The sequence below is a fragment of the Strix aluco genome, chromosome Z, assembly GCF_031877795.1.
Source record: "Strix aluco isolate bStrAlu1 chromosome Z, bStrAlu1.hap1, whole genome shotgun sequence".
NCBI lineage: Eukaryota > Metazoa > Chordata > Aves > Strigiformes > Strigidae > Strix > Strix aluco.
Genome location: NC_133971.1, coordinates 59701958 through 59717672, shown reverse-complemented (window position 1 = coordinate 59717672; position 15715 = coordinate 59701958). Strand labels below are relative to the sequence as shown.

Sequence of the window (15715 nt, the reverse complement as noted above, 5' to 3'; positions counted from 1 at the left end):
ATGTAAAGATGTAGCTGTATGGAAATCAAGGGCAGACAAATGTGCAAAGAAGGGATAGATCTTCACCCATCAGGAAGGTAGGTATCAGTGATACTCAGGGTAGCTGCATACAGTCCAGTCAGTACCCATGGACTATTTCACAGGACAAAATTGAGAGAGAATAAAAACGGCAAGTGGTTGAACCAAGAGTGTTCAAATGGCTGTTCTACTGTCAGGTACAGTAGGGGATATTAGCTGAGTGGTCCTAAAACAAGAGGATGAGGAAGTCTGCAATTGTCTCCCTTCCCTGCAACATAACACTGTGCAGCAGCAGCACAGTCTGCTGCTTCCTGTGCTCTGGCTAACAGAAAGTCCCTTATGAGGTATCTTGTAGGTATCTGTGTGTAGGAACACAGAAAAATGTGGGATCATTATGCATGTTTTCTTGTAACCGGCAAACTGCTGGGTGCCGTCACACAATTTCATCTGCAGAAAGGGCTGCCTGAGGTGTCCTGCCCATCTGCAGGGGGATGAATTCCTGTAGTGGAGTGTGGAGGCAGGAGGGCTCCTTATTAGTGGTGTTGCCAAAGCAAGGAAGTCAAAAGAGGTGCTCCAACCATTCAGCAGCACAAAGGACATTTTATAAATAGTGCCACAAGTTCAATCAAGTTCCTACTGTCTTATTTTGGACTTAACCATTTCTGATTTTAGAATGCATATATATATATATTATAAAATATTCATCACATAATCACAGCTGTAATTAAGGTGCTTCCTGACTCCTCCTTTAGCTCCTGTGCTGGGAGGGAACTGGCCTTGAGGAAGAAGGATGACTTTTTGCATCTGTGTGCTTTTTCCTGTGGTTGCTCAGCCAGTCCCTGGAAGAATTACCTGTAGATAGTGTTGCAAAGGAGGTTATGTATATGAGTGTCTGTTGTTAGTAGTGTCCTGAGGCTGCAGGTATCAGAATTAAATGGCTGGCCACGCACGATGGAGGTCATCCTGGCTGTGCCTGTAGCAGTGCTGAGCTCCAGCATGGTATTGTCATGGGTTTGGTAGGGGAGGCTGCAGGGAGCAATGCACTCTAATCTACCAGGGAGGACTGGTGCTCACTCTGTGACTTTCACAGTTAAGGAACAGACACAGTGAAGAATAATTGGGGCAAAGGGAACCATAAGCAGAGGACCTTCAGAGAGATCAAATCTGGTCACTGGAGACAACTGGGGGGGGGGGGGTGTCACTCTGTAAAGTGGAGTTAAAGCATGGGTGATGCGAAGATGTTGTGGAGGAGAGCTGAAGGATTGTGACACTTCAGAGGTGATAAAGTGAGAGTTTGACAATCGCAAGGATTTTGAAAGAGATCAATAGCCCAAGATCCATCCCGCACCAGTCTCTGTCACATAAAGTTCACCACATGATCAGTCTGATTTTCCTTGCAGGAAATAAGATCACATTCTCTTCATTTTCCATCTACTTCCTCCCTTGTGTTCCAGTCAACAGCTTCATTTCTTCTTCTCCAGGATAGACCCCCTTTATTATCCATCAGAGAGATGTGCCCACAGTGATGGGCTAGCTTGAAAACTGCACCCACACTGAAAGACATCTTCTTCTGGACCCCCTCCTTTTGATGCCATTGCAAGGCACAAAGGAAACACACTATAGTTCTGGGAAGATTTCACTGATTGAAGCCAGGTTTCTGCACAGTGGTCTGTGGTCTTCTGTTACCTTTCTGAATTTCAGCACAAGCCAGTCTCCAGTTTTGTTTTGTTACAGAAGACTACTTCATCTCTTCTCTAGGAAGTAGCCATAAAGATTAGTCAGATATTTGTGTTGTGCTCTGTGTATCCAGCGTGGATTGATTTTGTGAGTTTGTCCAAGATGCTCATGAACAAGTAAAGAGAGGGTATTGCTTTGTTCCAAACAATGAGAAGTGTGGGCCAGCAAAGGGTGGATAGGAAACAGCAGACTGCCTGTCTTGGACACAGATGAGATGTTGCTTGCTCTAAGTATAATGAAACAGAGCTTGAGTAATCAGGGTGGAGCTGATTGTTTCTTCAGTATATCACCTTTGCATGAAGCTGGGTAAGCATAGCCCTTAGAGCTTTTTCTGGAGTATTGACTGAGTGGTCCTTTGGACTTCCAAGATTTGCCTTGTGAGAGAGTTTGTGCATGCACACAGTCTCACTGCAGTATCTCACTTGCTGGAGCCACTCTGAAATTCCAGATAATGCTGCCAGCCTAATACAGGATCCGTGCAGCCAGAAAGCTGAAGACCTGACTCCTGCTCTCTCATTACTTGCTATAAATGTGTGCAAAGCTCACTTCCGTGTTGTGAGAGAGGTGCAATTGCTCAGCCTCCTTCCCTCTATGTGGACTTCCATACTTGTCTGATACAACCCTTTAAAACCACCATTTCATGCTCCTTGGTGTGCTTCTCTGAGTGGCAGGACAGAATTATCTCCTGTTGCAGATCAGGATGGAGACAGTAAATGCTTACACTAGAAGTCAATGCTACAATAGTGAGTTGAGCTCTGGTCTCTTATGTGTCAGACATGTCACAGAATCACAGAATAATTCAGGTTGGAAAAGACCCTTGGGAACATCGAGTCCAACCATCAGCCCTACTCTACAAAGCTCTCCCCTACACCATATCCCCCAACATCTCATCCAAACGACCCTTAAACACATCCAGGGATGGTGACTCCACCCCCTCCCTGGGCAGCCTATTCCACTGTCTGACCACTCTTTCTGTGAAAAATTTTTTCCTAATGTCCAGTCTAAACCTCCCCTCTTGGAGTTTAAAGTCATTCCCTCTTGTTCTATCCCTAATTACCTGTGAGAAGAGACCAGCACCAACCTCTCTAAATGTCCTTTCAGGTAGCTGTAGAGAGTGATGAGGTCTCCCCTTAGCCTTCTCCTCCTCAAACTGGAGTCCCAGCTCCTTCAATCACTCATAGGATTTGTTCTCCAGGCCCTTCACCAGTGTCGTTGCCTTCCTCTGCACTCGCTCCAGCACCTCGATATCTCTCTCGTATTGAGGTGCCCAAAACTGGACACAATACTCCAGGTGTGGCCTCACCAGTGCAGAGTACAGGGGGACTATCACCTCCCTACTTCTGCTGGTCACACTATTTCTAATACAAGCCAGGATGCCATTGGCTTTCTTGGCCACCTGGGCACACTGCTGGCTCATGTTCAGCTGCTTGTCAATTAGAACCCCCAGATCCTTTTCTTTCAGACAGCTCTCCAGCCACACCTCCCCAAGCCTGTAGCGCTGCTGGGGGTTGTTGTGGCCCAAGTGCAGGACCTGGCACTTGGCCTTGTTGAAGCTCGTTCCATTAACGTTGGCCCACCAATCCAATTATCCAAGTCTCTCTGTAGAGCCTCCCTATCCTCATGCAGATCAACACTCCCACTTAACTTGGTGTCATCTGCGAATTTACTGATGATACACTCTATGTCCTTATCAAGATCATCAATAAAGATGTTGAACAGAAATGGTCCCAACACCGAGCCCTGAGGAACACCACTTGTGACTGGCCACCAGCTGGATTTAGCTCCATTGACCAACACTCTCTGGGACCGTCCATCCAGCCAGTGCTTGACCCAGCAGACCGTACGCTCACCCAGGCCATGAGCAGCCAGTTTTTCTATGAGAATTCTATGGGGAACTGTGTCGAATGCTTTTCGAAAATCCAGGTAGACAATATCCACAGCTTTTCCCTCATCCAATAATCGGATCATCTTGTCATAGAAGGAGATCAGGTTTGTCAGGCAGGACCTGCCTTTCATAAACCCATGCTGACTAGGCCTGATCCCCCGGTCGTCCATTATATGACTTGTAATGGCACTCAAGGTGATCTGCTCCATGACCTTCCCTGATACTGAGGTCATACTGACAGGTCTATAGTTTCCCGGATCCTCCTTTCTGCCTCTCTTGTAGATGGGTGTCACATTTGCCACCCTCCAGTCCAATGGGACCTCCCCAGTTAGCCATGACTTCAGGTGAATCATGGAAAGCGGCTTGGCGAGCACATCTGCCAACTCTTTCAGCACCCTTGGGTGTATCTCATTGTCCTGGTTTAGCTACCACAGACTTGTGTGCATCCAAGTGGTGTAGCAGGTCTCTGACCGCTTCCTCTTTAATTGTGCTGACCTCATTCTGCTTCCCCTCCCCATCTCCCAGCTCATGAGGCTGGGTGTCCAGGGAACAGCCAGTTCCACTGCTAAAGGCTGAGGCAAAACAGGTGTTGAGCACCTCAGCCTTTTCCTCATCCTTAGTTACCATGTTTCCCTCTGCATCTAGTAGGGGAGGGAGATTTTCCCTAATCCTCCTTTTATTGTTAATGAATTTATAGAAACATTTTGTATTATCTTTAACAGCTGTAGCCAGGTTGAGCTCTAGCTGTACTTTGGCTCTCTTAATGTTCTCCCTGCATAGCTTCACTACATCTTTATAGTCTTCATGAGAGACCTGCCCCCTCTTCCAAAGGTCATAGATTCTCCTTTTGTTCTTGAGATCCAGCCAAAGGTCCCTGTTTAGCCAGGCTGGTCTCCTTCCCCACCTGCTTGTTTTTCGGCACACAGGAACAGCCTGCTCCTGTGCCTTTAAGACTTCTCTCTTGAAGTATGTCCAGCCTTCCTGGACTCCCATATTGTTCAAGGCAGATCTCCCAAGGGATTTTGTCAATCAGTCTTTTGAACAGGTCAAAGTTTGCCCTCCGGAAGTCTAAGGTGGCAGTTTTACTAACCCCTCTCTTTGTTTCTCGAAGGATCGAAAACTCAATCATCTCACTATCACTGCACCCAAGATGGCCTCCAACCTTTTCTTCCCTCACTAGCTCTCCCCTGTTCACAAGCAGGTCCCCTGACCTGATATTTTATAAAGGCTATGTTTTCACTGCTCTGTACCATCGGGCTTCATGGAGGAGCAAATGTTATGAGTGAACTTGGCACTGCCATAGCTAGTCTGCTTTCAGTTGCCGCAGACTAGATGGCCCAAAGGATTGCTTAATGATGCATTGAGCCATTGCCTTCAAAGACGATAATTTGCAAGATACTTCTCCAGCCATGACCATAGTCTGTGGCCCAGCTCATGGACTGACCTTCTCCACCAGTGAGAGCTGTTGATCTAGGACTGGCTCCTTCAGCTAGAGTGTCTTAGTTTTCACGTCCCTTCCTCCTGCCCCCAAGTTAGTTGGCTCTGGGCAGTAATTGCTGAAAGGAATGGTCTGGTCTGTGTTCTGCAGTACATCAGACTAGAGGAGTGTGGTTTGACCTCCTCTGACTTTGAGGGTGATTCCTTTTTTGCCTCTTTCTAGGTATGCAAGGTTATTCCCAAGAGTTATTCCACCATGAGCCACACTGCATTCTTTCCTCAGTTCCAGATTACCTCTTTTCCAAAGCTTTTTCCATTAAAGAGAACTATTTTGATCAGAATATTGACTTATGGAAGAGGGGGCAGGAACACAAGCAAAGAAATAAGCATCCAGCCAATATGTTAGGGAGAAACACCTGTTTTATACGTGCCTTGATGGTGTCTCTACCAGGATTTTGCCTCAAAGCCCTTTCAAATATTGTTTGTGTTCCCTCCTCCTTCCAGAAGGAAACCCCCGAAAACCTTGTTAGCCTTTTCATCATCATCACTGGCACAGAGCCCCTATGTTGCATCCCAGGAGCTCCGACTGCCGTTGCACCACCGAAAGGAGGAAGAGGAGGAGGAGGAAGAGCTCTTGCCTCACCTGCTGCTCCCTGACAGCATCGACATGCTGGAGAAGGTAGACAGGAAGTACAAAAAGAAGACGAAGAAGCAGCAGAAGAAGCAAAGACTTCGACAGTTTAACGACCTCTGGGTTCGCCTTGAGCAAAGGTACCTAACAGCTGGGGAGGAAGGAGGGTTTGTCATGCAAACTGGACTTTAACTTAGACTGATCAATCCAGTGCACCAGACTTCTACAGGGGCTAGTAGATGCTGAGGGAAGGATCTGACCTTCTCCCTCACCGTGATTCTCATGAAACATTTACTTAAGGCTGTTTGTGCTTTTAGTGCAAAATAGCTTCTTCTGCATGGTTTAGGTTTGTGGAAAATTAGGCATAAAACAAGTGGAAGTCTTGTATAGACCATTTTGCATTTGGGCTTGAGGGACTGTGAACATATGGTAGTCCTCTTTATCACAGAAGGCTGGGTCCGGTGGTAGATGGTATAGTCTCTGTATTCTTCTAATCTTAAAAAGCATGTGAGCCCCATGTCATTACTGGAAATCTGGAAAGGGGGATGACAACCTAATGGATGATGGAGTTAATATAAGAAATAGAGTGTGTTGTGGGGCAAAGATTCACACATAACCCATGGTTTTCATCCAGAAGAGCTTACTCACCTACAAGAACTACAGCAGCCTGCAAAGAAAGAGCCAGCTTCTCCCTCATGAGCTGTACTTAGGCCTGTAGCTGGATGTGTACCTTAATGTTTCCCTCCTGTCAGATAACACACAGACCTGAGTCTGCTCTCTTTTTGTACTTTGTGTCTCTGTTTGTATCTCTGCCATACTCAGGTTGAAAGCATTGTATTTACTGTAACTAACCAGACAGGTCAGGATGATGGAGAAAAGCCTGCAGTTCTTGAAATGAAGCCTCCACATTTTACTTTTGGGTTTTTTTCTGAAAAATTATCTCTTCCTGCTTCCCAAGGTACTGGGTATATCAGGGTTCTCCTATGCCTTCCTTATCAAATCCCTGTGTCCCAGCTCTACCACTGCTTTGAGTAATACATTGCTCAGGCTGTCTGCACGCAAGTGCAGCAGCTGTTGTTCTGTGCCAAGCATTCAGCCATTGTTACACTTTTTAGACCAGACTCCTTTTCCTCTTTTCTAGAGTTGTTCTGTGCCCTCTTTCTGCTCTTCCTTCCAACCTAAATGTTAGCAGTTTGGAGAGAAAGGGAGACAAATGCATGTGGAGGTTTGCATGCCCACTGACAGAGCTACACACAGTCCAAGATTCACCAGTACAACAAATCTTTATCCTGATCACATTTGATTTTGTCTTTTAGTGTATCATTTACTTTCTATTAATGTAGTTGATACCAGCTGTTTGTGAATGGGGTTTTGGAGCTTCTGTTGACAGTCTGTTCAGTTGAAATACTAAGGAATGATTTGGTGTCTTTATGATCTCAAGCTCCTGCCCTGCCTGCACACTGACACATTCAGTTTTTCACATGCAGCTATTCCCATGAAGTTCAGGGAAGTCAGTGGGTGCCCTGGTGTGGGATACGCATGCACTTGCAGCATCCGGCGCCTTCAGAAGAAGAGGGGAGGTGGAAGGATGTGCTGCTGTGACTAAATTGGAGGTACTTTAGGACTACATACTGGATTGCAAGTACTGCAAGGCAATAGTGAGGTAAAACCAAACCTAATGATGACAGATTAGGAAACTACTGCATAAATGTGGGAGCAGGAAATCCCAGAAACTTTGCCAGGTGCTAGGTGACAAATTCTTTTTAGGGGTGAGTCCTTAATAGCAGAGAGCTTGAACATCTGGAGATGGACCTGTTGCATAACAGTACTAGGAAAGACAAGTGATGCTTATTGCTGCCTGGGAGATTGCTGCGCCCTTGCTGCAGAGGAAGAGTCGCGAGTGTCATAGAGGCAGCTGTCATTCACACACATTTCCCATCCGTGCTCTGGGTTTACCCTTTGTAAAGAAGGAGGAATCACCACCTCTCTGCCCCAACACCCGTATGTGTAAGCAGTCTGTGCCACTGTGCATTGCCCAGGCAGGTGTGGGTTGAGCTGACAGCCTCACCCCGTGGTCCAGCTGCGATGTGTCCCCATGGAAATTCAGTTCCTCTGGGCTCTAGCTCACTCGTGTGCAGGGCAGTCTCAGCCCTTGCTATAAGCATTCCCCAGGGTGCCCAGGCACGGGTAAAGCTGTCAGGTTTCTTATGTGTGGGCCATTCACAGCTCTTCTTCTGTGAGCCTGGAAATGTGAAAGGCACAGCTCAAGTGTTTTAATACAGTTTTGTAGTGGGCTTGGCAGAATTGCTTTGGTTTGTGCTCCTGCATGCATCAGCTGTCAGCTGTATTTCTTTGAAGTGCTGCCAGCTGGCTTCTCTCCATTTACTGTTCAAACCTTCTGTGGGGACCTTTGGGTATGGAAGGGTGTTTTTAAAAAGGATGATATTTGCCTTCGGTTTCCCAAAGCGTTTTTGCTTAATGCAGCTGGCCAAAATAAGACAAGAATGGTGCACAGCAGCTGGGGGTTGGGTGCAGGAGAAATGACTCTGCTTTTGTACTTGGCAGGTAGACTTGCTTTTAATTTTGTCTGAATTTGTCTTCTGGTTCCACACAGCACCATGAGGCCCTGGGTGTATGTCAGTCTTACAGCTGTGGGGGCAAACATGGCTTTCAATCCAATGCCAAAGAGAACACCACCTGTGTAATATCTGACCCTTCTGACTCTTGACCTGCCATGATGTGGGAGCTACCCCAGTGCAGGACAACTGGTGTTAGCAGCCTGGAGCACACAAATTTCTCTTCTCCATCATGTGTTGCTATAATGGGGGTTCAGCATCCTGTAGGCTCTGACTCACTTCTTGTTCATCACCACCTCAGAGTTCTCACTACCACTGGGAGATACTCTTGGATGTGGAGATCTTTTCCCAGTGACTCTAGGATGTGTTTCTGGAAGTGGCTGCTCTTCTCCTTAAAGCATGTCATGTAAACCCTTTTTAATTCCTGACCTGTGGAAGGGAACATGCAGTACAGGAACAAGTTTGGTCCACACTAAGATGCATGTACAGAAGCATGGCTGGGGAAGATGGATTCATCTGAAAACAGGTGCCTCGCTCCTGCTGTGCTCAGCAAGTGGTGCTGCAGTGACACTCCTATGCAACAAAGCTTGTTTTGTTCTTCTTACATATTTTTCGTTTAGCTGAAAGGTGCTAGGAATATGGTCATCTTATCCACCTGACTGACTGTGTGGGAGCAACGGGCAGGCTGGCTGGGTAGATCCAAGTACAGGGCAGGTGTTTTGGTGCTGTCTCCACCCTTCTCAATCTCTTTCCTGTTTCCCCTCGAGACTGCTTCACTGTTCAGCTGGGCAGTGCCTTCAGCCCTCTGGGCTGGCATAGGGCCTGTCCACACCTGTGAGGATGGGATGAGGCAGCATTCTGCCATTAGGAGACACATGCCTGTGTTGAGCGTGGAACCTGTACAAGAAAGCATTCCCAGGAACTCAGAAACTGACAGTGGGGCACAGAGGCTGATCACCTCCTGCTCTGTGGGCATCAGGCAGTTCTGGGTTGGGTCTGGACTGACATTTTTCTCTTGCCTTGCAGTGCTACTGATCCTCCTCCCCGGATCCGCATCATTAATGGCTACATCACAGTTGAACCCCAGCCCCAAGGCCATGGACGGTCTAGTCATGCTCACACAGACACTGGCAGCACTCACCAGCTTTCCCATTCTCTCTTCCTCCCACTACTGACTCTGACTTTGCATACGATAAGGCTGCACTGAAACACAGGGGAAGCCAAGCTGTAGGGCTCTCACCTTGAAAATCCAAAAAGAAACTTATATGAAAAAACAAAAATAGAAGACTCTGAGTGGGAAAGCTGTTCTTTGGGGTGTTCTTAAACTGCCTTCTTTTCCTGAGTCTGGATCATTAACACTATTAACTGGTTTGACCTGCCCAATACAGGAGAAGGTATTTTCATGAAAGTGTTATTTATCCTTCTCTTGCAGAAGAATGATTTCATGTTATCCCATAATACTTTGGGGAGATTATAATGTCGCTATAACACAGCTGTTGTTTAGCTGTATGAGCCCAACTAAATTACATTTTTTTTCACCTTCAGTGCCTTGTAAGAAGATTTACAAACCACTAACTTATTAGAACAGAATATTTTGGTCATATGAACACAGCTGGGAAAGAGAGGTTGGTATTTTATGTCTCTACTGGTAATGCTTTTAATTCTTGCATGTTAGGGCACCAGATTACATAAAAAGGTAAAGGTTCATGATAACACCATGTACAACAGAATAAAATAGTAAAGACCTGTAAACAGAATGTTTCTGCTGTCTCTTTGGTCCTGTTGTAGGATGAGTACACCTGAACCTCTAATGGCCAGACAAGTCTCATAAGCACAAACTAATGTACATTTAATTAAAACAAACAAAAAAAAAAAGCATGGGTAGCTTCATAATTGTACTGTTGGACACTTCCAAAATAAGTTTTCAGGAACTGATTTGAGAAGCTCAGAGGCAGTTTTTCCCTCTTTCTAAATCACACATATATTGTTATTTTATAGGTGGATTCGCTTTTGGGGAGAAAGGGCTTTCTTCTCCTTTTCTGCACAGTTAAGACTTCACTCCAGGAAATCCTTGCAAGCTTTCTACCAGTTTCAGTGGAAATTCTCAGACTTTCCAAATTGTTTTAACTCCTTCACTGTCTACTTAAAATAGACATTACTGTCTACTTAAAATTGGATGTATGAAGTTTGGAAGTGGAGATGAATGGTTTTCTGTGTTTGTACAGGACATTCTCTTCTGATCACACTGACTCATTTTGTGAGCAATATATCCCTGCCTCCTCTTCGGAGGGTTTCGTTGCCTAGAAAGGTCTCATAAGATTCATGCATGGGAGGGCTTGGAGCCAATATGATGAGCTGGTACACTAGAAGCACAGCAGTCACCTGCCCCAGTGAGACAACAAACCCTCAGGTTTCCCTTCCTATGCAGGTACCTGTGCTTTGCTACTTTTTTCATTGCCTATAGAAAGTACCTCTTTTTCTCATCCTCCTACTGCACACTGGAGGAGGAGGAGGAGCAAATGGTTCCCACTTTCCTAACAGACTTTTCATCTCTTGATCTCAAGCTTCAGTCCCCCTTCAGAAGGACCAAACCTGAACAAAGTCTCAGTTTGCTGAGGAAAACAGAGAAAGGAAAAGCTAAATATTGCAATTTGCAGCAGCACTGTGGGGAACAAAATACACAAAATACATCTGGGCCAGGGTAGAAGACAGCACCATCTCATTGCATATTCCTTCTCATAGGGAATGCTACAAGACCTCAGGGTCCTGAATACACAGCTTTACACAGCAGCCAATCTGGTGATGTGCTCTCCCATCTCTCTCTCTGGTTGGTCTTTCACTGGTGTAAACTGTCATAGAGGGGGTGGGTCTGGAGCTGTTTTCCTTGACCTGAATATGACCTGAGGGGAGCAGATCAAATGGGGAATAGCTTAGTTACAAAGATGCACTGCAGGCCTGACAAAATGAGCACATGCTTGTGTGTTTACCAGTGCATCTGAGGGGGCCACCAAAAACTTTACATCAGAGCGTGTTCTGCCACTTGCTAGCCTATGCATTGGTATTGTTTCTCCTACCCCTGTCCTCTGTCCTTCAGAAGTTCACGATGAGGTGTGACACAGGTCCAAAGGGCTCTAAAGCACTGGGAGAAGGGGCTGAGGCAGATCGTCCGTTTCGTTCCTCCATTACAAGACAAAGGCTGCTGTGTAAACTAGCCCTGGGCTGACTTTTCAGTTTGTTCCCTCCTCCATGGTTGCTCAGGAGCTTTGCCTCTGTGAGGGGGAGTCAAGTGGAACAGCCACCAATGTTTTTCTCAGGCTGCATGAGGAAATAATAGTTAAAAACACTCAGGAATAAGAGAGACCTGAAGTGGCACTACAGATAATTCAGTTCTAGAGGTGTAATTCATTCTGTTCCCAAGTGCCTGACTGTGTCAGCGAAATAGAAATGTCCTTAAACTGTGATGGCTTGTGTGCCTACAGAGGCTGAATCCTGTGAGTCTTTCTGCAAAGTAATCAAATTCCTTCAAGATATTTTTCAGGGTTTCATGGGCTTGAGTTGAAACCTGTGAACTATACTAGTGGTTCCTACCTGTCACTTTTCTTCCAGACCAGTCCCATTGTCATGGGACACCAAAATCTTGAAACGGTGACTGATATGGAAAGCAGAGCCTGACTGCAATTGCACATGCTACTCAGCTGCTTACAGTGACCACTGGGAAGTGCTAGGTTTCACAGAATCATCTAGGTTGGAAAAGACCTTGAAGATCACCTAGTCCAACCATTAACCTAACATTGACAGATGCCAACTACACCATATCCTTCAGCGCTATGTCAATCCAACTCTTAATCACCTCCAGGGATGAGGAGTCCACCACCTCCCTGGGCAGCCCATTCCAACGCCTAACAACCCGTTCTGTAAAGAAATGCTTCCTAACATCCAGTCTAAACCTTCCCTGGTGCAATTTGAGGCCATTACCTCTTCTCCTGTCACTTGTTACTTGGTTAAAGAGACTCATCCCCAGCTCTCTGCAACCTCCTTTCAGGTAGTTGTAGAGGGCAATGAGGTCTCCCCTCAGCCTCCTCTTCTCCACACTAAACAACCCCAGTTCCCTCACCCGCTCCTCGTACGACATGTGCTCCAGAACCTTCACCAGCTTTGTTGCCCTTCTCTGGACACGCTCGAGTAATTCAATGTCCTTTTTGTAGTGAGGGGCCCAAAACTGAACACAGTCATCGAGGTGCGGCCTCACCAGTACCAAGTACAGGGGCAAGATCCCTTCCCTGTCCCTGCTGGCCACGCTATTTCTGATGCAAGCCAGGATGCCATTGGCCTTCTTGGCCACCTGGGCACACTGCTGGCTCATGTTCAGACGGCTGTCAATCAACACCCCCAGGTCCCTCTCTGACTGGCAGCTCTCCAGCCACTCCTCCCCAAGCCTGTAGCCCTTCTGGGGGTTGTTGTGGCTGAAGTGCGGAACTCGGCATTTGGCCTTATTGAAACTCATGCAGTTGGCCTTAGCCCATCACTCCAGCCTGTCCAGATCTCTCTGCAGAGCCTCCCTACCCTCGAGCAGATCAACACTCCCACCCAACTTGGTGTCATCTGCAAACTTACTGAGGGTGCACTCGATCCCCTCGTCTAGGTCATCAATAAAGATGTTAAACAGGAGTGGCCCTAACACCAAACCTTGGGGGACACCACTCGTGACCACCGCCAACCTGATCTAATTCCATTCACCACAACTTTTTGGGCCTGGCCATCGAGCCAGTTTTTTACCCATCGAAGTATGTGCCCATCCAAGCCGCGAGCAGCCACTTTTGCCAGGAGAATGCTGTGGGAAACGGTGTCAAAGGCCTTACTAAACTCAAGGTAAACAACATCCACAGCCTTTCCCTCATCCAATAAGCAGGTCGCCCTGTTGTAGGAGATCAGGTTTGTCAGGCAGGACCTGCCTTTCATAAACCCATGCTGACTATGGCTCTGCAGAGAGATCTGGACAGGCTGGAGTGATGGGCCAAGGCCAACTGTATGAAGTTCAATAAGGCCAAATGCCGGGTGCTGCACTTGGGTCACAACAACCCCCAGCAGCGCTACAGGCTTGGGGAGGAGTGGCTGGAGAGCTGCCAGTCAGAGAGGGACCTGGGGGTGTTGATTGACAGCCGTCTGAACATGAGCCAGCAGTGTGCCCAGGTGGCCAAGAAGGCCAATGGCATCCTGGCTTGCATCAGAAATAGCGTGGCCAGCAGAGACAGGGAAGTGATCTTACCCCTGTACTCAGCACTGGTGAGGCCGCACCTCGATGACTGTGTTCAGTTTTGGGCCCCTCACTACAAAAAGGACATTGAAGTACTCGAGCGTGTCCAGAGAAGGGCAACGAAGCTGATGAAGGGTCTTGAGCACAGGTCGTATGAGGAGCGGCTGAGGGAACTGGGGTTGTTTAGTGTGGAGAAGAGGAGGCTGAGGGGAGACCTCATCGCCCTCTACAACTACCTGAAAGGAGGTTGCAGGGAGCTGGGGATGAGTCTCTTTAACCAAGTAACATGTGATAGGACAAGAGGGCATGGCCTCAAGTTGCGCCAGGGAAGGTTTAGACTAGATGTCAGGAAGTATTTCTTTACAGAACGGGTTATTAGGCAGTGGAATGGATTGCCCAGGGAGGTGGTGGAATCCCCATCCCTGGAGGTGTTTAAGAGTAGGGTCGATATAGCGCTGAGAGATATGGTGTAGATGGGAACTGGCGGTGCTAGGTTAATGGTTGGACTAGATGATCTTCAAGGTCCTTTTCAACCTAGTTGATTCTGTGATTCTGTGATTCTGTGAATAGTAGACATTATTCAGAAAAGACTGTGAAGGTGCAGGTACTTCCTTCTTTGGTGCAGGGGCTGAAATCTCCTGTTGTCTCCTAAGCTAGGTGCCTCCATGTCCTCCAAGTGCTGTAACAAAGTGTTCCTTGTTGTATCTGAATATCTTGGTCTCCCTTTTCCATTCTTTTTCCTTTGTACTTACTAATTAGCCTGTGCACTTTGCTGTTCCCCTCCTTGTTTAAATTATTTTCATAAATCGTCTCACCAGTGTTCTGTGAACAGATCTATTTTGAGGTGATTTGGACCCTTGCCATGGGTTCCTTGTGGTCAAGATTTCTCTTTCTCTGTTGGGAGGCTAATATCTATGAAGTTACTAGCACAAATTAAAACCTCCTCACTTCAAAATGTACCGGTTTGATAATTCCACACATGCCCTGGATTAAATTGTAATGTTGGAGAATATAAGTTATAACCATCACTGACATTCAGCAGTGTATTGTGAATTCTTGTGAATATCTGTTGCTTGACTAAGCTTGGCTAATGGACTACTGTGTTGTGACATAGGTGCTTTTTAACTGTTATAAAACTTCACATTTATGTATATAACTACAAAAAAAAAAAAAAAAAAAAAAGGCAGACTGACATCCTCCTTGGGAAAAGGGCTTGCTTATAAATTCTCATTTTCTGAGATAGTCAGCACTTGCTCTTTTATTTCTACTTGCTGATGAAATGCATCAGGCATTAGACACCATTTATTTTGAACGTCATTGACCTCTCAACAACTATCTCCTGCAATTTCACAGCTTCTCCTTTCTGCTGCTGGTTGCTTTTAACACATTGAAGCTTTATTTTCTGATATGATATTTGGTTAGCAACTGGGATTTTTTGCGAAGCATTGCAGGAGGCATGACTTAACTTAGTGCGTTTTCATACACAGTAATGTGCTTTTATCTGACACAGCTTTTCTGTGAACTGTGAATGCCCCTTAGTGAGCTGGCAATATAGTGCTGGTTTACTTTCAAACCCTTTCACATTAGGATGTGAAAAATAAAATTACGGAAAGAAAAAAAAAAAAAGGTCGTGTTCTTCAGATAGGGTCTAAAAATATACACATCCATCCTAAGCAATAATTGTAACAGTGTGAGAGGGGATGTATAAACTGTGATGATTACCTCACTCTAACTTCTGAAACAGCTTAAGGACCTTGCATGGTTTTGTTATTTTAAAGCTGCCGTAGCATAAAAGAATATGGAGTAATGCAAAAAACCTTGCTAAGTGATTCACATTTCTTTCTTTTCACTTTAAAACTTCAGAAAGGGGGCATTTTCTCTATTTTTAATTATTCGTATAGCAAACTTATACTTCTAAAACAGATTAGAGGGGAAAAGTGCAGGACTTACAGAAGGCACGTAAATAAATAGAAGTGAAGAAATCTAAGAATTTTGACTATTTTTTCTCTGTGGTCCTTTTGTACCCTCTGCAACAAGCTTCAGGGGAAAAGTGCTGAAAAAAAGTACAGTGCTCTTCAACTGGGGAAAAAAGAGCTAGGCACTGGTAGAACAGAGGCCTCTCTTCAAACACCAGGATAGTCTTGTGGTTGGTCTGTTCTATTCCCAGAAGAATTGAA

At 46.0% G+C, this 15715-nt stretch overlaps 1 protein-coding gene across 2 annotated transcripts in view; it reads left to right on the top strand.

Annotated features, from left to right (window-relative positions):
• Window positions 1–10314, top strand: part of LOC141918316 (metalloprotease TIKI1-like) — an 84814-nt gene extending 74500 nt beyond the window's left edge. The window contains exons 6-7 of one of the 2 annotated variants that reach the window (XM_074812627.1): window positions 5585–5848; window positions 9311–10314. In XM_074812627.1, coding sequence (XP_074668728.1) covers window positions 5585–5848; window positions 9311–9491 — 445 coding nt within the window. In that variant the 3' untranslated portion in view covers window positions 9492–10314. Of the gene's footprint in view, window positions 1–5581; window positions 5849–9310 lie in introns of both variants that reach the window. The other variant, XM_074812626.1, reaches the window with a different exon arrangement.
• Window positions 10315–15715: the final 5401 nt, after the last annotated feature.